The 20,548-nt window shown below is 49.0% G+C and overlaps 12 protein-coding genes across 12 annotated transcripts; 5 read left to right on the plus strand and 7 right to left on the minus strand.

The window, feature by feature from the left end:
• Positions 1 to 9: 9 nt before the first annotated feature.
• Bathy12g01610 (predicted protein) lies at positions 10 to 2,127 on the minus strand (the record flags this gene model as incomplete). The annotated part of the gene is made up of 1 exon (XM_007509977.1): positions 10 to 2,127. One exon carries the CDS (start codon positions 2,125 to 2,127, stop codon positions 10 to 12), a length of 2,118 nt encoding a protein of 705 aa, XP_007510039.1.
• Positions 2,128 to 2,238: 111 nt separating this feature from the next.
• On the minus strand, positions 2,239 to 3,360 carry Bathy12g01620 (predicted protein; the record flags this gene model as incomplete). The annotated part of the gene is made up of 1 exon (XM_007509802.1): positions 2,239 to 3,360. The coding sequence occupies one exon, from the start codon at positions 3,358 to 3,360 to the stop codon at positions 2,239 to 2,241; it is 1,122 nt and encodes a 373-aa protein (XP_007509864.1).
• A 226-nt stretch (positions 3,361 to 3,586) lies between these two features.
• Bathy12g01630 (predicted protein) lies at positions 3,587 to 4,367 on the plus strand (the record flags this gene model as incomplete). The annotated part of the gene is made up of 2 exons (XM_007509841.1): positions 3,587 to 3,703; positions 3,867 to 4,367. 2 exons carry the CDS (start codon positions 3,587 to 3,589, stop codon positions 4,365 to 4,367), a joined length of 618 nt encoding a protein of 205 aa, XP_007509903.1.
• A 431-nt stretch (positions 4,368 to 4,798) lies between these two features.
• Positions 4,799 to 6,554, minus strand: Bathy12g01640 (serine hydroxymethyltransferase; the record flags this gene model as incomplete). Its single annotated transcript, XM_007509954.1, has 2 exons — positions 4,799 to 6,292; positions 6,483 to 6,554. The coding sequence occupies 2 exons, from the start codon at positions 6,552 to 6,554 to the stop codon at positions 4,799 to 4,801; spliced, it is 1,566 nt and encodes a 521-aa protein (XP_007510016.1).
• A 360-nt stretch (positions 6,555 to 6,914) lies between these two features.
• On the plus strand, positions 6,915 to 7,940 carry Bathy12g01650 (triosephosphate isomerase; the record flags this gene model as incomplete). The annotated part of the gene is made up of 1 exon (XM_007509650.1): positions 6,915 to 7,940. The coding sequence occupies one exon, from the start codon at positions 6,915 to 6,917 to the stop codon at positions 7,938 to 7,940; it is 1,026 nt and encodes a 341-aa protein (XP_007509712.1).
• An 83-nt stretch (positions 7,941 to 8,023) lies between these two features.
• On the minus strand, positions 8,024 to 10,456 carry Bathy12g01660 (unknown protein; the record flags this gene model as incomplete). The annotated part of the gene is made up of 1 exon (XM_007509767.1): positions 8,024 to 10,456. The coding sequence occupies one exon, from the start codon at positions 10,454 to 10,456 to the stop codon at positions 8,024 to 8,026; it is 2,433 nt and encodes an 810-aa protein (XP_007509829.1).
• Positions 10,457 to 11,562: 1,106 nt separating this feature from the next.
• Positions 11,563 to 12,273, minus strand: Bathy12g01670 (predicted protein; the record flags this gene model as incomplete). The annotated part of the gene is made up of 1 exon (XM_007509832.1): positions 11,563 to 12,273. One exon carries the CDS (start codon positions 12,271 to 12,273, stop codon positions 11,563 to 11,565), a length of 711 nt encoding a protein of 236 aa, XP_007509894.1.
• A 381-nt stretch (positions 12,274 to 12,654) lies between these two features.
• Bathy12g01680 (acetylglutamate kinase) lies at positions 12,655 to 13,863 on the plus strand (the record flags this gene model as incomplete). Its single annotated transcript, XM_007509961.1, has 1 exon — positions 12,655 to 13,863. One exon carries the CDS (start codon positions 12,655 to 12,657, stop codon positions 13,861 to 13,863), a length of 1,209 nt encoding a protein of 402 aa, XP_007510023.1.
• A 75-nt stretch (positions 13,864 to 13,938) lies between these two features.
• On the minus strand, positions 13,939 to 15,186 carry Bathy12g01690 (the record flags this gene model as incomplete). The annotated part of the gene is made up of 1 exon (XM_007509856.1): positions 13,939 to 15,186. The coding sequence occupies one exon, from the start codon at positions 15,184 to 15,186 to the stop codon at positions 13,939 to 13,941; it is 1,248 nt and encodes a 415-aa protein (XP_007509918.1).
• Positions 15,187 to 15,377: 191 nt separating this feature from the next.
• On the plus strand, positions 15,378 to 16,457 carry Bathy12g01700 (predicted protein; the record flags this gene model as incomplete). The annotated part of the gene is made up of 1 exon (XM_007509957.1): positions 15,378 to 16,457. The coding sequence occupies one exon, from the start codon at positions 15,378 to 15,380 to the stop codon at positions 16,455 to 16,457; it is 1,080 nt and encodes a 359-aa protein (XP_007510019.1).
• A 62-nt stretch (positions 16,458 to 16,519) lies between these two features.
• On the minus strand, positions 16,520 to 18,997 carry Bathy12g01710 (predicted protein; the record flags this gene model as incomplete). The annotated part of the gene is made up of 1 exon (XM_007509805.1): positions 16,520 to 18,997. One exon carries the CDS (start codon positions 18,995 to 18,997, stop codon positions 16,520 to 16,522), a length of 2,478 nt encoding a protein of 825 aa, XP_007509867.1.
• A 337-nt stretch (positions 18,998 to 19,334) lies between these two features.
• Positions 19,335 to 20,429, plus strand: Bathy12g01720 (unknown protein; the record flags this gene model as incomplete). The annotated part of the gene is made up of 1 exon (XM_007509634.1): positions 19,335 to 20,429. The coding sequence occupies one exon, from the start codon at positions 19,335 to 19,337 to the stop codon at positions 20,427 to 20,429; it is 1,095 nt and encodes a 364-aa protein (XP_007509696.1).
• Between the last annotated feature and the right edge of the window lie 119 nt (positions 20,430 to 20,548).

Consider the following 20,548-nt stretch of genomic DNA (forward strand, 5'->3'; position numbering starts at 1 on the left):
AGATGATATTTACAACGCACCGACGTCTCTGAAACGCGAAAGTGCGGCACCCACGCCGCCGCTTTTGTTTGAGAATTTCTTTTTCTTTTTCTTTTTGTTGTTGTTTATGTTGTTGTTGCTGTTACTCCTCGGCGGCGCGACGGATGGCGCAGGCGTCGCTCTCGTCTCTTTCTCTTCTTCTTTCTCTTCGACTTCAGATGCGGGAACGATCGCATCGGAGGCTAACGGTACGGCTTCGCCTTTGCACCAACTTGGCAATGGTGCTTGCGCGTTCGGGTTGACGCGCCAATCGCGCGATAAGTGCGATAAAGGGCGCATCGGGCCGATCGCTTTGTTCAACGCGTTTAATCTTTCGATGGTATCTTCGGCTTCTTGGCGCACTTCCGTCTCCGCGCGAGGGTCACTTTCGATCGTTTCGACGAGGTATCGCGCTTGATGGTCTTTGAGAATTTTTCCAAACGCGTTCTCTGGACGGACAAAATAGCGGTACCCGCCATGTGCGGCGTTTTCTTCGTCGTGGAGTAAAATCATACCTCTCGCTTCCAACTCTTCCGCGGATAAGCCTTCGAGACAATCACGTTTCAAGTGCAACTCTTTTCCAGCGCACTTGTCGTTCGCGCACCATTCTAGTTGTTGTTGTTGTTGTTGTTGTTGTTGTTGTAGATCGTCCTCTCTTCCAGCTTGTTCTTGCGTTCGTGTTGGCGCGTGTCCGCGCGGAACACCTAGCGCAGACGGCGGTATTAACCCCGCGCCGTTTCTCAACTCTTTTGGCACGTCTCTGAACACAGCCGTCGCGTCCAACTGGTTCCAAATCGAACGTCCACCAATGCACACAATTTCAGCAAAATCGTCAAAAGAAAGCTCTAAAAGACCGTTTGATTGGTAAGGAGGTGGCGCCGGTAAATTTTTCTCAAACCACAATTGCCCGGCTGAAATCGCCCGATCCTCTGGATTCGGACGAAGTCTGATCGTTTTATTCTTCACGTCTACGTATTGGACAGAACCTCTTAGCCATTTGGACACTTCGGGAGTGCCATCGGTTTCGTTAATCGTCAACGTTTTGTACGCTAAAATATCCGAGCGCAGAACATTCGATATATCCTTCACTCGTTTCGCTCTTTGCATCGTCTTCCTATCCTCGCCTAAAAGCTTCGCTTTCTTCTCCTCCAACTCTTCCTTTGCGAGCATATCGTCCACGTTCTCGTCGCACCTAAAAATATGCATCCACGCGGCGAGCGGGTCGTCCTCCGCTAACTTCCCGTTCTCCTCTATGCTAAACTGTTCTTCAATCTTCTCGTTATGTATGACGTAATCGTGAGGTTTCATCTTCTTTACCTTTCGCCACTCCTTTTCGTTCTTCGGCCAATCGACTAACGCGTTGTTCCTCCCAAACCTCTTCTGCGCTCTCAACTTTTCAAACGCTTTGATTGCATACCGTTCCGTCTCTTCTTCTTCTTCTTCTTGTTTTTCTTTCTCTTTGCATTTTCTCTTCTCGTCCGGAAAACCGCCTTCGGTTATCGACTTCACTTTCGCCTCTCGTTCTCTCGCGCCGCTACTGCTACTGCTACTGCTACTGCTACCACTGCTCCTACCGCCGCCCGCGCTTCTACCCGCGCTAATAATGTTACTCCTATCGAGTTCTATTCTTCGTTTCTTCTTCGGCACCGTGCCACCACTACCACCACCATCGCCTTTTCCTTCTACACGTACTCTTTTCTCTTCTCTTTTCATCCTTCTTTTATTCGCTTTCCGTTCCGCGCTTCGACTCCTAAATTTTTCCTCCTTCTTCGTTTTTGTATCTAATTCCTCTTCCTCTTCCTCTTCGCTGCTGCTGCTGCTTTCTTCGCCGTACCTCGCTGTGATTCGCTCGTCGTCTCTCAAAATGTTCATCGGACTGGATTCGAGCAACTCGTAGCCTCCGTCCAAGGACAATCGAAGTCCTCCGCTCTTCTTCGTCGTCATGTCTTTCCGCCGTCGATTGGAAAATATCGATGCCAACTTTGTCTCGATGAAGTCTTTGACTGTTTTACACGACGACGGCACGTCGAGGACGAGCTTTTTATTCTTCTTCGAGCGGTCGGAAGAAGACGAGCAGAGCTCCACGCGCACGCGAGGAGGCGTGCTCATCTCTCGTTCTTCTTCTTCTTCTTCTTCTCCGCGCACGATGTGCAACTCTTTTGTGTGACTTTTTTATGAAGAAGCGAGAGAGATACACTCTATAATAAAACTGTTTAAACGCTAAAACAACATCTCGAGTACAGGGCGCATCCACGTTCGAACGACGTCTAAACTTCCGTACCACGGATAAATATCGTCCTTCTCGTGTTTCACGCCTTCGATGGCGACTTCGATCGCTTCCGGGCCTAATCCGAGGCCGGACGAGACGCACGTGACGCTATCGCCGTCGGCGCTCGCGTCCTGACAATCGGTTTTATACGAAATGCCGTGCTTGATTTCCTCGAATAAAGTTTTCCAGTCCGTCGTTTTCGTCGTCGTCGTGTTCGAGATGGATGATATGAAGTCGGTAAATTTGAACGGTCTGCCTTTGAAGCCGGTGCCTTGTACTGTTACGTACTTCATCCCCGAGTGGAAACAGTTCGGGTATAATCGTCGCGTTTCTTGTAAACTCGTCTCCTCGTCGTCATCTCCTCCGTTTATTGACGATTTCTCTCTCGTTCGCACCTCTTTCACCCGCCCAAACGGATACGCCTCTGCGCTGTTGTGCGGCGTACCTAGCGTGACGAGCGCCGCCACGGTTTTAGCTTTGTATCCTTCGTACAATTTCCCGTCGTACTTTATCGATTTCCCGCCGAGAAAGAGCCGAGCAATCCAACCGCCCGCGCTGTGCCCAATCAAAATAATTCTCGTCTCCTCTTCGTCGTCGTCGTCGTCGCTCTCTTTTGCAGGTCGAAACGCGATGGCGTCTTCGATCGCGTCCAAGATTTTCCTCAAGCTTTCTCCTCGAAAAGTCACCGGAATCCACCAATCTCTCTCAATTTTCGCCACGGAAACGTCCAACACGTCGAGATTACTCTCCTCCTCCAAAGAATTTCGAAACTCCTTCAAAACCGTCTCCACGTGCTCTCGCATCTCCCGGTAACTCTCGTGTCCTCGCAAAAATCCCGGGATAATCACGCATTTTATTTTCTTCTTCTTCTTCTTCTCCCTCTTAACTGTTTTTCCATCGTCATCATCATTTACACTCAAACTTCTTTCTCCTCCTCCTCTTACTATTCTTCTCCTGATAACACTACTACTCTCAGCTCTTCCGCTCTTTCTCTTCTCCTTGTCGTTTCCGGCGACGCAGTAGTGGCAGCCTTGGCGGCGCAGAAATTTTGCCCCGAAGAAAGCGCCTCCCATTAGTATTCTTTTTGCCTCATATCACATCAGAGATTTGTTTTTTTTTTGTCCTGCTTTTTTGAAAAAGTTGCTTTCTGTGTCTGTCTGATTCTTTGAAAAGGAGAGAGAATTTTTTTTTTTTGACTCTTCTGTTTTAATTTTTGTCTCGCGTGTTGCAACATGCGTTTTTTGATTTTTGAATTGTCTTGACTCTTTATAAAAAACTCGCCCGAAGAGAATCATCGAAATGGTCTGGCCGTTCGATTGGTTCTACGACATTCTCTCCACCTTGGGGTTGTGGAAGAAAGACGCGAAGATCTTGTTTTTGGTACGTTTGAACGCGCGGCGCTTCTCTCTCGTCGACGTTCTTTTCGGCGCTTCTTTTTCTTTTCTTCTCTTTTTTCTTTATCGTTTATGAGTCGTAGATCTCTTTCTCTCGTTCTCTCGATCGTCGCGGGGAGATGAGATGAGATGAATCAGAGCTTTCTTTGTCTGTGTACTGACAAACCGTAAACTCAAAACAACAGGGCCTAGACAATGCCGGGAAAACGACACTCATGCACATGCTGAAAGACGAACGATTAGCGCAGCACCAACCGACGCAATACCCAACGTCCGAGGAGTTATCGATTGGACAAATCAGATTTAAGGCGTTCGATCTCGGCGGGCACGAAGTCGCGAGGAGAGTGTGGAAGGATTATTACGCGAAAGTGGACGCGATCGTATTTTTAGTCGATGCGGTGGATAAGGAGAGATTTATCGAGTCGAAGAAAGAGCTCGATCACTTGTTAGGCGACGACTCGTTGGCGAGAGTACCGTTTTTGATATTAGGAAATAAAATCGACGTGCCGCACGCGGCGAGCGAAGAGGAGTTGAGACATTGCTTGGGTTTGTCGAATTACACGACTGGGAAAGGGAAAGTGAACTTAGAGGCGTCGAATATGCGACCGATTGAGGTGTTTATGTGTTCGGTGGTGAGAAGGATGGGTTACGGGGAAGGCTTTAGATGGGTATCGCAATACATTTAATTCGAGATTTTGAACGACAAGACACGGGAAAAAAGAAGAGAAAGCGAGGAGACGGAGAAAAGAGCTCATCGCCACCGCCGCTTTCTTTGCTGCTCGACCAAAAGAACACAGAAGAAAAGAAAGAAAGAAAACAAACCGATACACATAAATAAAATAAACAGATTTAAATCGAAAAAGTACAACCAAACAACTCGCATAAATCCCGCGTTTATATTATAAACGATACATGGAGGGGTTCAATCCTCGACGCGTGTGTACGAAATGAATTTCTTCTCATATAATTAGTATTTTATGACACATTTTTATTAAACTCTCATCAGTTTATTAAAGTCAGTACGTGACGATAAAAACAAGTATTTATACGCGCGGGCATGCGCGCAACTTATTCTCTTATTCTCTCTTTCACTCCCTTGCCCACATTCGCATTCGGCTTACTTCGTGTACTTGCCTTCAGCCTTGTCGAAGCCGATGGTCGGGAACTCCTCGGCCAAAGTTTCCACTTCCTTCTTCAACGCGGCAATCGCCGGGAACTCCTTGGACTCCAAAACCTTCTTGAAGTCCCCAAACTTCTTCCCTTCAACTTCTTTACTAATTTCAACCGAAATATCGATGCCTTTCTTGATGTAATCCGCAACCTTAACAAAGTCTTCCTCGGTGAAACCTCTCGTCGTCAACGCCGGCGTACCTAAACGCAAACCACCCGGAACCAACGCGGATTTGTCCCCCGGGACGGTGTTCTTGTTGCACGCGATGTGCGCCAACTCCAACACTCTCTCCACGCGACTACCGTCCACGCCAAACGGTCTCAAATCGCACAACACCAAGTGGTTGTCCGTGCCTTCCGAAACGATCTTCACGCCGTGTTCTTTCAATCTGTCAACCATCGCAACCATGTTCTTCATGACTTGCTGTTGGTACTTGACGAATTCTTGCGTTTGCGCTTGCTTCAAAGCGACGGCCAAACCAGAGATGGTGTGGTTGTGCGGCCCACCTTGCAATCCCGGGAAAACGGAAAAGTTAATCTTCTCCTCGTAATCGTACATGATGTCTTTCCCCGTCTTCTTGTTCACGCCCTTCTTCCCTTTGCGGTAAAAGATCATCGCCCCTCTCGGACCTCTCAAAGATTTGTGCGTCGTCGTCGTGACCACGTCGGCGTATTCAAACGGCGACGGGATCAATTTCGCGGCGACCAAACCGGAAATGTGCGCCATATCCGCCAACATCAACGCCTTGGTATCGTCGCACGTCTTGCGCATTCTCGCGTAATCGATCTTTCTCGAGTACGCGGACGCACCGGCGATGATAATCTTCGGTCTAAACGCTTGCGCCAACTCGTCCAACTTCTCGTAATCGATCAAACCCGTAGATTCGTCCAATCTGTATGGCATGGAGTTGAAGTAAATGGACGTGGCGGAAATCTTCTTGGCGTCGGTTTGGAAACCGTGCGACAAGTGACCGCCGTGCGGCAAGTCCAAACCCATGATTCTGTCCCCTGGGTTCAACAACGCCGTGTACACTTGGAAGTTCGCCGGAGAACCAGACAAGGACTGCACGTTCACTCCCCACTCGTCTGGGTTCAAATGAAACGCCTCCAACGCTCTCTTTTGGCACAAACTCTCCGCCATATCGATCCATTCGTTCCCTCCGTAATATCTCGCCCCCGGGTACCCTTCCGAATACTTATTCGTCATGACCGATCCGAGCGCTTCTAAAATCGAAGCCGAGGTAAAGTTCTCCGACGGAATTAACTCCAAGCCTTTCCATTGTCTCTCTTTTTCTCTCTCGATGATGTCAAAAATTTCCGGGTCCACGGTTTTCAAATCGTCGTTACAGGCTTTCGGCCACGTGATGCCTGGTTTCAGTTTCGCGTACGCGTCCGCGTTCGTGGAATACTGAATACTCGTCGTCGCAGTAATCGACGCTCGCTGTTCGTTTCACAAAGAAAGAATCGCGCGAAAGAATCCTCAAATGTCAGTTTGTGCGTAAAACGAATACTGCGAGTTCTTAAAGAAAAGAGAGAAGCAATGGGAGGATATGATGATGATTGGAAAAGACGTCATCACGGACAAAGTGCCAAGAAATTTAATCACAAAAAGAAAAAAGAAAACGTCGCACCAAACTCTCTCGTCTTCGCGCGACACCGGTCAACGCTTTGCGCGCTTCTCTTCGTAACGCGTTTGCAATCATTGTTGTTTTCTTCTGTTGTTGCGTTTTACGAGTAGAATGTGTGCCGCTCCCTTTCTGATTATGTGTAGAATAAACCGCTCTCGTGTTCTCGATTGAGACACTTTTCCCCTCGAAAAAGGAGGAGATGTGTATCATTCAAAGATGCACTTTTTCACGCGAAGAGCGAGAGCAGGACGAGACACGTGTGTTTTTCCTGTCTGTTTTTTGAGAGATCGATATAATGTTGTTTAGGGTAAATTTTTCGAGCTCACACACAGGTCAAGCAGTTTATCCATCCTTCGGGAAACGTGACTCATCATCAGACACCGCACAACACTTTGACGCGTTTTTTGCGCGTACGCGTATATATATAGTATATAAATGATGGCATCCGTTGCGATGATGATGCGCGCAGCTGCCGCGACGACGATTCAGACGACGCCTTCGTATTCTCATTTGACCGCGAGAAAAACGATGACTCCTTCTGCGAGAACGAGAAAGAATCATCGGATGGACAACAACAACAACAACAACAGAAGAAGAAGAAGAGGCGAATTACTACAAATAGTGTCCGAAGGAACCGGACGATTCATCGTCGGTGGGAACTGGAAATGTAACGGGACTCGCGAAAGCGTCAAAGCGTTAGTGGAGGCGTTGAATAAAAACGTCCCAAACATCGAGAAAAACTGCGATATTTATTGCTGTCCCACATTTTTGCACCTGCCGTACGTGAAGGACAACTTAAACGAGAGATTTAACGTGTGCGCGCAAAACAGCTGGGTGGAGGCAGATTTAGTCGATCCAGAACACCACTACGACTCGACCACGGGTGCGTTCACCGGGGAGATATCCGCGGAGATGTTGGAGGATTTACAAGTGCCGTTCGTGTTGCTCGGGCACAGCGAGCGACGAACGCTTTTAGGCGATACGGATGAAATCGTGGGGAAGAAGGTCGCGCACGCGAGGTATCACGGGTTGAGCGTCGTCGTTTGCGTCGGCGAGACGCTGGAGGAGAGAGAAAACGGGACGACGTTTGATGTGATTTTTAAGCAGTTGAAAGCAGTCGCGAAGGAAATCGACGACCGAGAACATTCCAGTTGGGGGTCGTCCGTAGTCATCGCGTACGAACCGATTTGGGCGATTGGTACCGGGAAAGTCGCGACGCCGGAGCAAGTGCAGGAGGTACATTCGAAAATTCGCAGCTGGTTGGCAGAAAATGTCAGCGAAGACGTCGCGAAAGCGACGAGAATTCAATACGGCGGCTCGGTTAACGCGTCCAACTGCGCGGATTTAGCCAAGTTGAGCGATATCGACGGGTTCTTGGTGGGAGGCGCGAGTTTGAACGGCGATGATTTTGCGGCTATTTGCAACGCGAGTAGCGTCCATTACAAAGCTGTGGGGAGATAAAAAATAATTTAAAAAGACCTTTAATAATAATGCCGCGCATGATTAATACACAACACCCGTGTAACTACTTCTTCAATTTGTTTTTACATATTCTCGATGCGCTCGAAACACTCCTCGCGAAGCGGCGTGTCCGCAAAACACGCGGAAACGAACGCCAGCACTTCGTTCGCGCTCAACATTTTCAACTCTCCTCTCGTGTACATGTCCGTAATTTCCTTCAACTTTGTCTTCAACAGTTTCGCGTATACAGAACCTTTCTGCCAATTCTCGAGCGCGTCGTAAAAGAAATCATCTTCTACCGACGACGTGCCCAGTTGTAAAGGGGTAAACGCATCCTCGAGCGCATCCGTCAACGCGTCCGCGTCGTCCGCTGAAATATCATGCATTTCTTTGATTGCGGAGACGATGCGTGAGGCGTAAGATTCACAAAATTTCCCCACGATGCGCTTCGCGTTTGTCCTCTGCAACGTTTGACTGGCGGCGGAGCAGAACTTTTTTAGCACGTCGCGCGATATCGCGATAGCTTTCTTCATCGCGGATGCGTTCGCGCCTCGAATACTTTGCGTTTCATTCGCGAATGAGTCTAAAGACTCCTCTAATGCGACCGAGGCGTTGCGTTCTGCGCGCTCGAAAACGGCGTCGCCGGCGTCTCTCAGAGCCTCAACGGCCCACAAAATCGCAGGTCGGTGTTGTTGAGCATTGTCGTCACCGCCGCCGCTGTTGTCCTTTCTGACTAAATTCTCTAAAGCCTTCGCTGCGTCTAAACTTTGCGCGATAAACTGGTCGGCGATAAAGCCGCAATCGTTATAAAACACGAGCGATTCAAAGAGCGACTGTTTGAAAATGGACTCGTCTCGCGTGCTCATGCGCGAACACCGGAACGCTTCGAGACAATCGCACGCGGTTTTAATCGCCGCAATGGCGTGTCGTATGCGTCCCGCGGGCGTGTTGGCATCTTTTGCGTTTTCTTTATCTTCAAACGATGAAGAGAGGACGGAGTGAAACGCAGATTTTGTCACGTTCAAAAGTTGCACCGCGGAGCTCGTGATTGTTCGCGATGCCGGGATTTCAAAGCAGTGCAATTCGAAAAACTCTTCGCAGTAGTTCGTCGTCTCCTTACCATTGCCTTTCACTTCTTCTTCTTTCGCTTTCGTTTGCAACAATTCGTCGGAAATTGCGGGAGTTTTGCCGGCGTCTCTCGCGCTCGCTAAGCTGTTCACTCTGAAGTCTAATCGACTTTCTATTTCGCCTTGCATGGCGGCTATTTCTAAAGGTCCAGCGACGGTATCTAAAGCACTGCCGAGACCGTAGCTGTTGAGCAATCCTAAACTTGCGACGCGCCTTTCGAGCGCGACGACACTATCCACGTCATCGTCCGTAAGTAGCGCTTGCTTTGATCCTAAATTCCAAGTTTGAATGCACGTCTTCGAGACTGTCGGCCAAAAGACACCGCGAGCAACGTCCACGAGATCCGACGAGAGTTCATCCAACGCGAACGACTGCTTCGTAAAAATTCCTTTGAAGAGGAGCACGTCCAATCCCTGGACGAATGTTGAGATCATTCCATCTTCTTCGTCGTTTCCTTTGCCAGCCGTTTCTCCTTTTTTCCACTTCAGCGTTTTCGCGTACCCGTTCTCTTCGTTCACGCTCAACTCAACGTTCCTCGCTCTCGACTGGACAAACGGAACGACGATTTCATCCACCACTTTCCTCGTCACGAATACCGCGCACTCGCGAAATAAAGTCTCCGAAACCGCTCTCGATGCTTTCCACGCGTCTCTCGCGTTGGAAAATTCCACCGACATCCCGCCGCCTCCATCATCATCGCTCACGCTCACGGCTCCCGCGATCCTCCTCCGTATCGCATCCTGCAACTTCACCATCAAATCATCTATCCTTTCGTTAGGAATTTCCACGCACGCGTACTCCTCTCTCGATCGCTCGAGCATTTCGTACGCGTTCGACAACTCTTTCTCCTCGTCAACCATCCTCTCCACCTCTTTCAAACACTCCTCGAACATATTTTCCTCTCGCAACATCTCTAAGTGCAGTTGTTTCAACTCCAGTTTTTCTTCCAGTTCGTGGAATTTCCGCGCGTCTTTTCGCATGCTCGTCAGCGCCTCGCGCAGTTCTTCTTCATGTTGTCGCTGGTTTTCTTCTTCTTCAACACCAAGAGTCGAAGCTGATTTTGCACCACCACCATCGTTCTCCTCCTCTCGTTCCTTCTCCTTTTCCTCTTCTTTCAAAAGCTCTAAAAACTCCTCGCAAAACGTCTCGCACAACTCGACCACTTTTTCTCGTTCGCGCTCGTCGTCGCCTCCTCCTCCGTGGTCTCTGAATTCGTCAAACGCATCTTTTAGTGTTCGCGCAATTTTCGCTCGATTTCTGTTCGATTCCGATTTCAATTTCCTCGACGCGTAACTGAGCGCTTCCAGGGATGATTCCGCTCCAGACGGTACCGATTGGTCGAGCAAATGCGCCACTTCCAGATTTTCGTCGTGTTTGTCTTTTCTCATTTCTCCTCCTCTGTGGTGGTCTCTCGTTGTTTCATTCGAGAGCCGGGACCACCCTTTAATAATAAAAGCTTTCTGTTGTCTTTCGGGAAACTTTCACGCGCTTTGAAAGCACGCACCAACAATTTTTCCTCCCAAATCTCTCTCTCTCTCTCTTTCTCTCTCCCTCTCGCAAAAAGATGGTACGAAAAGTTGATATTTTCGGAAACGATCGGCCGGAATTCGCTCCGATCTCCTCCCATAAAATTTGGGTCACTCTCCACCAAGGGAATGCGCTTGAACACGAAAAAAAAGAGAGAGAAAAAAGGGGGGGTTTCCACTTTATCCTCATTCTGGCGACCTGTATATATTTACTTATACATAACAAAACACAGTTTTCTCGAACTGCTGCACGCGCGTTAATATCACCATCATCATCAATCTCTCGAGTAGCGTGTACTCCTTTTTGATCCTTGGTTTTTGTTGCGTTCACAGAAGACAGAGACGTTTTAGTATATAATTTTTGCTTTTCGTAAAAAGCGCACCAATAAAGTGCTGCCGCGTCAGCAAAAGACTCATGGAGCTTCCCCGAGGCTCGCCACCACCGCCGGACGAGTATTTCGCCTCGGAATTTAACGTCATCACGACCACGAGAGGCAGCAATTCTTCTTCTTCCTCTTCTTCTGCATATCATCAGCGAGGCGACGATTCCCCGAAGTGGTCGTTGAGAGGGTTCTTGCCACCCGCGCATTTGCGCATAGAATTGTATCGGTACTTGAACAAAGAAGTGGTCCCCGAGGAGTCCGAGGAAGAGTCGCCGGCTGGGAGATTAACGCCGACGCCGAGGACGCCGCAGAGGCAGATGAACGGAGAGTCGATCGAGATGTTAGCGAAAGGGGTGCTGGCGTAAAGAGAGTTATATATAGAGAGAACAGTGATGGCCCGACGTTTGGTTTTCTCTCTCTCGTGCTCTCTTATCCTAAAATGTATATCAGACAGAAAAAAGATGCGGATCCTCCTGAATCATCATCTATTTGTAAATGCGATGCGTGAGAAGCATTTACATCCTATAATAAACTACGTATTAGTATTGCTATTTCTTCAAGCTCTCGTTTTATGCGCGCGTGTTTTTATAACCAAACGAGTTTCGTGCTCGATCCGATGGACGGCGTGAGCGAGGCTTCAAGTCCTCCGTTGTCGTTTACGCGCGAAGTTTTTTCGGTCATCGCGCGAGAGAATTTCAGTTGCAGCTGCTTCAATTCGGCGGCTTCGGAAGCCTCAAACAGCTTCCTTTCCGTCGCCATGTACGCTTGCAACTCATTCACCGCTAATTCTGTATCTGTACTCGCGTTGTATCTCAACCCGATTAAAAAATTCACCCACGTCTTCCTCTCCTCCTCCGTCATCGATTCTTCCCAAAACCAGTAACAAAACTTCTGAAACGCTCTCGAGACGTAAAATACCCCGTGCATTGCCTCGTGTATCAGCGCATCTCTCACTTCCTTTTTATCCGAACTCGAGCAGACGGCCAATATCGCCGACTGCTCCTCCGACGGATGCCATCGGTCGTTATCCTTCGCCAAACTCGATTCGTACTCGCCTCGTTTATTCGTTCGCATAATCTTACACTCCATCAATCGATCTCTCAGCACCTTCTCTTCTCCAAACAACTCCTTTGTCTCTTCTTTACACCGATTTAAAAACGTGCAAAAGCTATTCACGCGCATGTTGTGACCGCTGTAATTCGCCGCGCCGCCGCTTCGGCCGGACGGAATCGAGGACACTATTTGCCCGTGTAAATCCACGTCTTCCAAAAACACCGACGCGCGACCGAGGGCCATTTTTTGCGTCATCGCCGATGGAAACTTTAGAAAATAGATTCTCGAATCGTTCGTCCATCGGTGTATCTGTGTTCATCGAGAGAGAGATGAGAGAGAGAGAGATGTGAGAGAAGCAGACAGAGAGAAAAAACAGTTGCGCGGGGAAAGAGAGTTGGAGAGAGAGAGCTGAAAAACATGCAAACGCGAGCACATATACACACACACACACACACACCTCGATGATGGTATTATTACTACTCTTAGAACTCTTACACGCAGAGCAGCACAAACTGTTCGCGAAATCCTCCAAAGTTTGCGTCTGTATCGCGTTTAAACCGTCGTCGTTAATGTTATTGTTGTTGCCCATTTTTGTGGGGAAAATGCGTCATAAAAATCATCACAATGCGTTGCGCTTCCTCTCCCGCTCCTGTCTCGGTTTCGGCGGCAAAAGCAGCCTCCTCCTCTTCCTCCTCCTCTCGATGTTGTTTTCGCCGCTCTTGTTCTCCTTCAACTTCTTCCTCTTCTTCTTCCCAAAGACGACGACTGTTTCTTTCAAACCCGGGGGGATTTTCCGTCAGAGCGGCGGCTTTGTCGTCTGATGATGACACCAACAATTCTGCCGCTGCCGCTGCCGCTGCCGCGACGACGACGACGACGACTTCAGGAGGTGGTGGAGGAAAAGGAGGGAGTGAGGAGCCGAAGAAAGGCACCGCAAAAATCCAACGCATCAGTGCGGAAAACAGCAATCGCGTGAACATTTTGAGCGAAGCCCTGCCGTATTTGCAACGTTTTCAAGGGCAAACGGTGGTGGTGAAATACGGCGGCGCGGCGATGCAATCGAAAGAACTGAAAGCGGCGGTGATTCGAGATATATGCTTACTCGCTACGGTCGGGATTAACATGGTCTTAGTGCACGGAGGAGGACCGGAGATTAACAAGATGTTAGAGGTGGTTGGGATCGAGCCGAACTTTAAGAACGGGTTGCGAGTGACCGACGACGCGACGATGGAGGTGGTGGAGATGGTGTTGACTGGGAAAGTGAATAAAGAGTTGGTGGCGTTGATTAATAACAATTCGGCCGATAGAGGCGATGGAGGTGGAAGAGCGGTTGGGGTTTGCGGTAAAGATGGGAACTTGTTGAGAGGAAAAGTGAAGGATAAAGATTTGGGATGGGTCGGGGAGATTGAGTCGGTGGATCCGAAATTGTTGACAACTTTGATCAACGGCGGGTTCGTGCCGGTGATTGCGACCGTAGCGCAAGATTCAAAAGGAAACGCGTTGAACGTGAACGCAGATACCGCGGCTGGGGCGATTGCAGCGGCGTTGAACGCGCAGAAGTTGGTGTTGATGACGGACGTCGCCGGGGTGTGCACGGATAAAGACGACGTGGATTCTTTGATAAGGACTGTGACGTTTACGAAGGCTGAGGAGATGATTGCGAGTGGGATTATTGCCGGAGGCATGATTCCAAAGGTGACCGATTGTATGAACGCGCTGAGAGGAGGTTGCGTGAGTGGTCACATTATCGACGGGAGGGCGCCTCATTCGTTGTTATTGGAGATTTTAACCGACGAGGGGTGCGGGACGATGATTACGACAGACGAAAGTTGAGTGTGTGTATGTGTGTGTTCTATTTTCGTCGCGCGTGCGTGTGTTTGTATATATTACACTATTATTAATCTATCTCTATACAGCGGGAATCTCACATCTTAACTCTCTCGAACGGTAGCTATCGCATTCGCACGCTCGTTTTTTCTCGCCGTCTTTGTTCGCTTTACACGTATCGCAACAGTATATCGATGTCGAACTTTTCGAGCATTCCTCGCACGCGGCTAAGATGACATGACACGCTTTACTCGCGCATCTGGCCAGATGTGGTATGCACGGTGCTTTACACCCGTCGCACTTTGTTAATGATAATAAATTGTTGTTGTTGATGTTATTATTATTACTAAAATTATTGTTCTCATCGATGAAACCGCCAACGTCGACGCACCCTCGCGCGTCAAACACGTAATTCTTTCCGACAAACCCGTCGCCGCCGATATCTCTCGCGTACGCCACGATCCCGCCTTCTAATACGGAAACTTCTTTCGTCACGTTCAAACTCAACAAATACGCCGTCGCTTTCTCGCATCGCACGCCGCCCGTGCAATACGCGAGTACTTTTTTGTTCTCGATGTACGCCTTCCCGCCTTTCTCTTCCACCCACTCTTTAAACTGATTGAACCTTCGAATTGGGCAACACACCGTCTTTTCCGGGACAAACCTCCCCATTCGACTCTCGTACGAGTTCCTCACGTCTAACACGACGACGTCGTCATCGCTCGATTGAATAGCCTCCCTCCATTCGCTCGGCGTCAATCGATTTGGTTGAAGACGTTGTTGTCCTAACTGAAGACGCTCTTCTGCCTTCTTCTTTGACGACGACGGTTCAAACGGACACACCTCGTCTACGATTCGAACGCTCGCGCTTTCAAAAATGTGTTTACATCTCCCGTATTCCTCCGAAACCGCGCGCGTGTTCACGTTCACGCGTTCTCGCTTAAAATCCACCCCTTGTAACTCCAAAATCGCAAACTTTCCTTTCGTGCTTTTCATTTCCCGTTCAAACTGTTTCACGCGCGATTCCTTCCCCGCGGCGGTTCCGTTTATGCCTTCTGGCGAGAGCCGAATCTTCCCTCTGACGTCCAAGTCGAGCATTGCATTCTCCAAGCTCGTTTTCAGCGCGTTCAACGTCGTCGAATTCAACACGCGCTCCCCGTGAGAAATGTACCGGTAAAAAAGGACCACCGCGTGTGGTTCATCTGTTTCCACCACGTCGCAACGACACGAACAACAACAACACTTCTTCATATTCTTTTCGAAGTAAAATTCGTCGCACGTGCCTTTTGGCACTCGTCTCTGTCGTCTTTCGTCTGTTCTCGTCGTCATATCTCATCTGTTTTGTTGCGACGTTTCGATGGATAAAATGGAAAAATCATCTTCATTTCCACGGAGGAAACAACACGCACAAACGAACGCGATTATTAGAAGCGACGTAAACGACGACTGTTACGACGACGACGATGCGTTTTACCGCGGGAGGACGACGAGGACGACTTTTTACCGCGGCTGGTTCGGCAATGGCGGCCACGACCAAGAGGAACTTCACCACGGGGAACAAAGACCCGACATCTGTGGTACTCGCGCACATTCTCCGCGAAAACGCCCACGCCAACGCACCGAACGCGCCGTTCGTGTACTTCTTCGACGAGAATGAAAAGTCTTTTCGGCATCTCTCGTTCGCGGACTTTCGCGATCGATCCTACGCGTTTGCCGCCGCTTTGAACGATCTCGGGTACAACACCAACAACCAAAGAGAAGGCAAAGAAGACCAAGAGGAGAAAAAGTTATCGATTCGTTTGGGGGATTCTCCGGAACTTTTAATCGCACTCACCGGCGCCGTTCTGAGCGGAACGAAAGTGCAAAGTTCGAAGACGGAAGGGGAGTTTTTATCCGCGAAAAGTTTCGGCGCTTTGGTGCACAGTTCGTTCAGCGGGAAAGCGGGCGAGATGGTCGGCGCGCACGAACCCATCGCGGTTGGTCCCGCCGGGTTGAAAGAGAAAGTCGTCCATTGGGAGGTGCTGATGAACGCGTACGGTAATGGAGAAGAGGACGCTTCGACGAGCGGTGGGATGTCATCATCGTCGGAGAATGAAGCGGTGTTTTACTTCAATTCAACCGAGAAAGGTGAGGGAGCGGAGACGTTGTTTAAATACGGAGAACGAGCGGCGAAAGCGATGGAGTTGAGGAGAGAGGACGTGGTTATGATTGGGGTGCCGTTGTTGCACGCGATGGGGTTTGGGTTTGGCGCATTGGGGGCGATGATGGCCGGCGCGAGGATTATGGTTCCAGGGACGTGCGATGGCGTCGTGGATGATTCGGTGAAAATTGATCGAGCCGGAAACGCGAAGAGGGCGTTGATGAGTAGTATTAGTAATAGTCGTAGCGATAGTAGCGGTAGTGTTAGCGAGGAGGCGGTAACTGCGATGGTGTCCGATATGCACATCGTGAAAGCGTTGAGAGAGGAGGACGGGAATAGAGCGCTGTTGAAGAACGTGCGAACGGGATTGGTTAAAGTCGGAGGCGGCGCAAACGTAGGCGAGCACGCGCCGGTTGACATGCTCGGCGTGCCATTCGTCACCGTAGGTAAAATGAAATGAGCTTTTTTTGTTTTGTATGTGCGTGCGTTTCTATCCAATCTCTATTACTACTACTGTATGTGCTATAATTTTTCTACTTTCGTCGCCAACGTCGTTTGAAACGTGTCTTCGTTTTCTTGAACGTCCACTTCTCTTCTCAACCTTTCCTTCATGAACATCGCGCCGAGTAACGTGCGCCATTTCAAACTCGCGTCTTTCAGTTTTTTCAGCTTTTCTTTCTTTACTCGTTCTTGCTCGTCCTCGAGCAGTTGTTTCCTCACTCTTTCCTCGTTTTCCGAGACGACGACGCACCCGAGAAAGACGGGAAGCGTCGTGCCGCCTTGCTTGTACTCAAAGCCAATCAGAGCAGGGACCGCGTGAATTTGTGGATTGGTAAGTTTACGAGCCGCGGTTAACGCATTTTTGTCCTCAATGTACGCACAACCGTCTGGTAACCCGTCGCCATTCTTCGTCAAATCGACGTTACCGCGATCATTCGTAGGCACGACACCTTTGTCCGCTTTAGGCGGGTGGTAAGTGGTGCACTGCCACTGGCCGTATAAAAAAATATCCGCGAACTGTTCTGGGTGGCCGCCGTACTGTTTCAAGTGAGCTCGCGCTTTGTTCGAAAGCAACTTCTTGATCGGACTATCAATCTCCACGTGTTTCACCATCAATCTCTTCTCCGATTTCCATCGCCGGTCGGTCCGAAGCGTCTGAACGTTTTCGCGAGGGTAAACGAGTTTCCCGTCGACGCACCCGGCGACGCCCGTTTTCGGATAAATGCACTCGTTTTGCCTCAAGTGCGCTTCTATGCACCACAAAGGGTGCAATTTGATTTCCGTGAGCGTTTTTGGCGGTCGCTCCGATTTTTGCATCGTTGCCATCTCGTCGCGCTCGTCGATTAACGCTTTTTTCAAATACAGTTGACTGGAATTTTCCTCGTCGTTATCGTGAATGCCGCTGAGATCAATCTTGTGCGCCGCGCTGAGCTCGTTCCATCTCTGATCACCTTTGATGCGTTTCTTCAAAGCTTTTATGGCAAACTGCTTTTGCGAATACTTTCTCGTCAAGTCCGTGAAGGACAAAACGTTGCCGTTCTTCTCTTGATCGAATTCGTCGAAAGCGACGACGTATCCCGGGTACGTCGACCACGTTTTCACGATATCGTCGACGTCACCGATGGTAAAAGTATGCGTGGTTGGAGAGAGCGCGATTGGCACAAACTTTGCGGATTCTTTTTTCTTCTGCGCATTTGCCGCCGATGGGGTAGATGATGCGGTCGTTTTCTTCTTCTTTGTTTTCTTCCGCGTCGATTCCTCGGTCGTCGTATCGTTCCCGCCTTCTCGCACGAGCGCTTCCAACCAGTGCGTAATCTCGTCCGCCGCATCGTCGTCTTCCTCGCCATTATTCCTCGCCGCTGCTCCGTTCTTCTCCATCGCTTTAAAAATATTTGCCGGTTTACCATCTAACGATCGCAAGGTTGTTTTCCTATCTAAATCCGGTCCTTTCGCGTCGTGCGGCAACGGTTTTAAACTCGCGCACAGTCTTGCGCGAATACCCAAAGCGCGTAAGAAAGCACACAAAAGCGCCGCCTTCATCTCCGAAACGTTCGAAAATGAAGAGAGTCTCATTGTTTCGTTGATGTTTTTATCTTTTCTTCTTAACATCTCGCTCAACTTCCACGCCACGCCTCCCGCGAACCCGGCCTTACTTGCCCGCGCTTCTTTCGCGCTCACGTACGGCGTCCAAGAAGAACGCTCCTCTTCCTCGTTATCAGAAGTACAACGAGAAGGGCTTAACACGTGGTCTTGAAAAAACTTCACCGCGAAATGCAACATCACCCTCACCACTGGTTTTCCTTCCTTCTTCCCAGGTCTTTCTAAAATACCTTCCACCAATCCTCTAGGCGCCACGCTGAGCGCCAAACATCGCAACGCGTCGCTCTCGAGCGCTCGATTGACCAAATGCACCCTCGCTAAACGACACAACAACTCCGCGTGATGTAGCTCTTTAATCTTGTTCCTCTCCTGTCTCGTTATCCTCCTTTTATTTTTATTCTTCACCTTGATCTCGTTCGGGTCCCCGGTGATCTCGTCCACTATTTCGCACTCGCTGTCTCTCTCGTGTTCTTCCTTCGCGTCGTCGTCGTTCGCCGCCGCGCTTTCATTTTCCTCAATCTCTTCCTCTTCTTCCTCCTCTGTTTCCACGTCTTCCCACTCCACTTCGCTCGAGTCCGACGACAAAGAATTCGTCAAATCATCATCTGGACCTTCTTCGTTCCGGTCTCTCGCCGGCATGCCGCACGGATTTGCGACGTTGAAAGCGTTTTCAGCCTCTTTTTCCTCCTCCTCCTCGTTCGTCACGAGATTTTTGTTCCTCTTCTTCTTCTTTCTCATCGCGTTCAAAACTTGTTCCCTGGACGCGCGGAGCAACGAAGAAGCACCACCGTTACCTTCTCCACTCCTTTTCGTCTTTTTGGTCTTTTCCTCTTCTTTTTCTGCACTCAAAGCGCGTCGTTCAAAGTCCGCATCTTTTCTTTTCATCATTTTCCCCCTCATCGCACCACCACCGGACAAATTTTGTGCGATTCAGATCTCAGGAAAAAAGAGACACCTTCTGTCTTTGCGACCGATGAAACAATTTACTCACACACGCAACTCATAAAAACCACATCATCATCATCGCGCGAGAGGAGGAGTAATAATACTCGTTCAAAGTTTTCGTGCGTTTGTGTTTGCTTTTAAAAGCAGTTAAAGGAGGAGAGATGAAATGTGAGCGAAAATTTTAGGGTTTTAAGGTTTAGGGTTTGTTTGTTTGTGTGCACTCTTGAGAATACGAACTCTCTCTCTCTATTAAAAGAGATTCTTAGTACATATACAGAGAGAAAAAAGATACATGAATGTAGCAGCAGGGGAGAGGGCAAAAAAGACGAAAACAAAGAGCGAAAAGAATGATCATTGTTTTCGTCGTCGTCTTTATCGTCATCATCCGTTGTTGGAGTACGCGAGAGGACGGAAGAAAAGATTAGGCGATGCTCATTTTCATTTTCATCATCATTCCCTTTTGGAGAAGAAATTGAATGAATTTTTGCATCCGTACGAGACGTTAGGGATCGATGCAAACGCGATCACGGCGAAATACGCCGGGGAGATGTTTTTGAATTATTGTTTATCTTCTGCTACTTCTTCTTCTTCGCTTTGTTGTTGTTGTTATTGTTGTTCTCAGGAGGGGGGGAAAAGACTCGAGGACGAAGAAGACGGTTTTAGGGGAGAATTGGATTGTTTCTTGGGTGCCAACTTTTGTCAGGAGAAGGAGAAGGAGAAGAAGAAGAGGAGGAAAAGCAGCGACGTGATCGTGATACTCTCGAACAACAACGACGAGAAGACGGGTAATGGTGATACTACTCTCAGAGGAAGAAGAAGTGTCAGTCAAAACACGACGATTGAAATACTATCATCATTGGAAACAGATTCGCAGAAGAAGCGTCTTCGAGTCGACGATTCAGACGACGATGACGACGCGAAAGCATTTTGGAACAGGCGGATTTTAACGACTCCACCGATGTCTCCCATAAAAAAACACCCGGTGCTTTTTTCTTCAAACGTCAACACTCCGGAGAAAGCGAGCGAATCGAAATCGAATGCAGTCGTTAACAAGAACGACGCCGACACCATTCGTCGCGGCCCGACGAAGCATACTCAAAACAGAATCCCACAAAAGACGACGACGACGAAAGTAAAAATAACAAAACGCCAAAGGCTTAAACTCCAACAAAAACAGGAAGAAACCGATCGCGCTCGATTGGATTTACTCGCCATCGCGCGCAAAGAGGAAAAAAAAGCGGACGATTTTGCTCGAAAGTCTCGAGTCAATTGCATCAAATCCAAACGTCTCGCGAAAAAGAAATGGTCGATATACGATTCGCAGAGAAGACGTAAACGAAGTCTCGACGCCATCCTCGCGACGTCAAATACGTTGTTGTTCTCATGACATCATCATCTCTGAGTTACTTTTTCCTATTCCTCGGTCGAGAGAGAGAGAGAGAGAAAGAGAGTGAGAGACGAGATCAACACATCATCGGGTCTTCTTAAATGTGAACACCACTTTCG

The sequence above is a fragment of the Bathycoccus prasinos genome (assembly GCF_002220235.1).
Source record: "Bathycoccus prasinos genomic : Chromosome_12".
Classification (NCBI taxonomy): domain Eukaryota; kingdom Viridiplantae; phylum Chlorophyta; class Mamiellophyceae; order Mamiellales; family Bathycoccaceae; genus Bathycoccus; species Bathycoccus prasinos.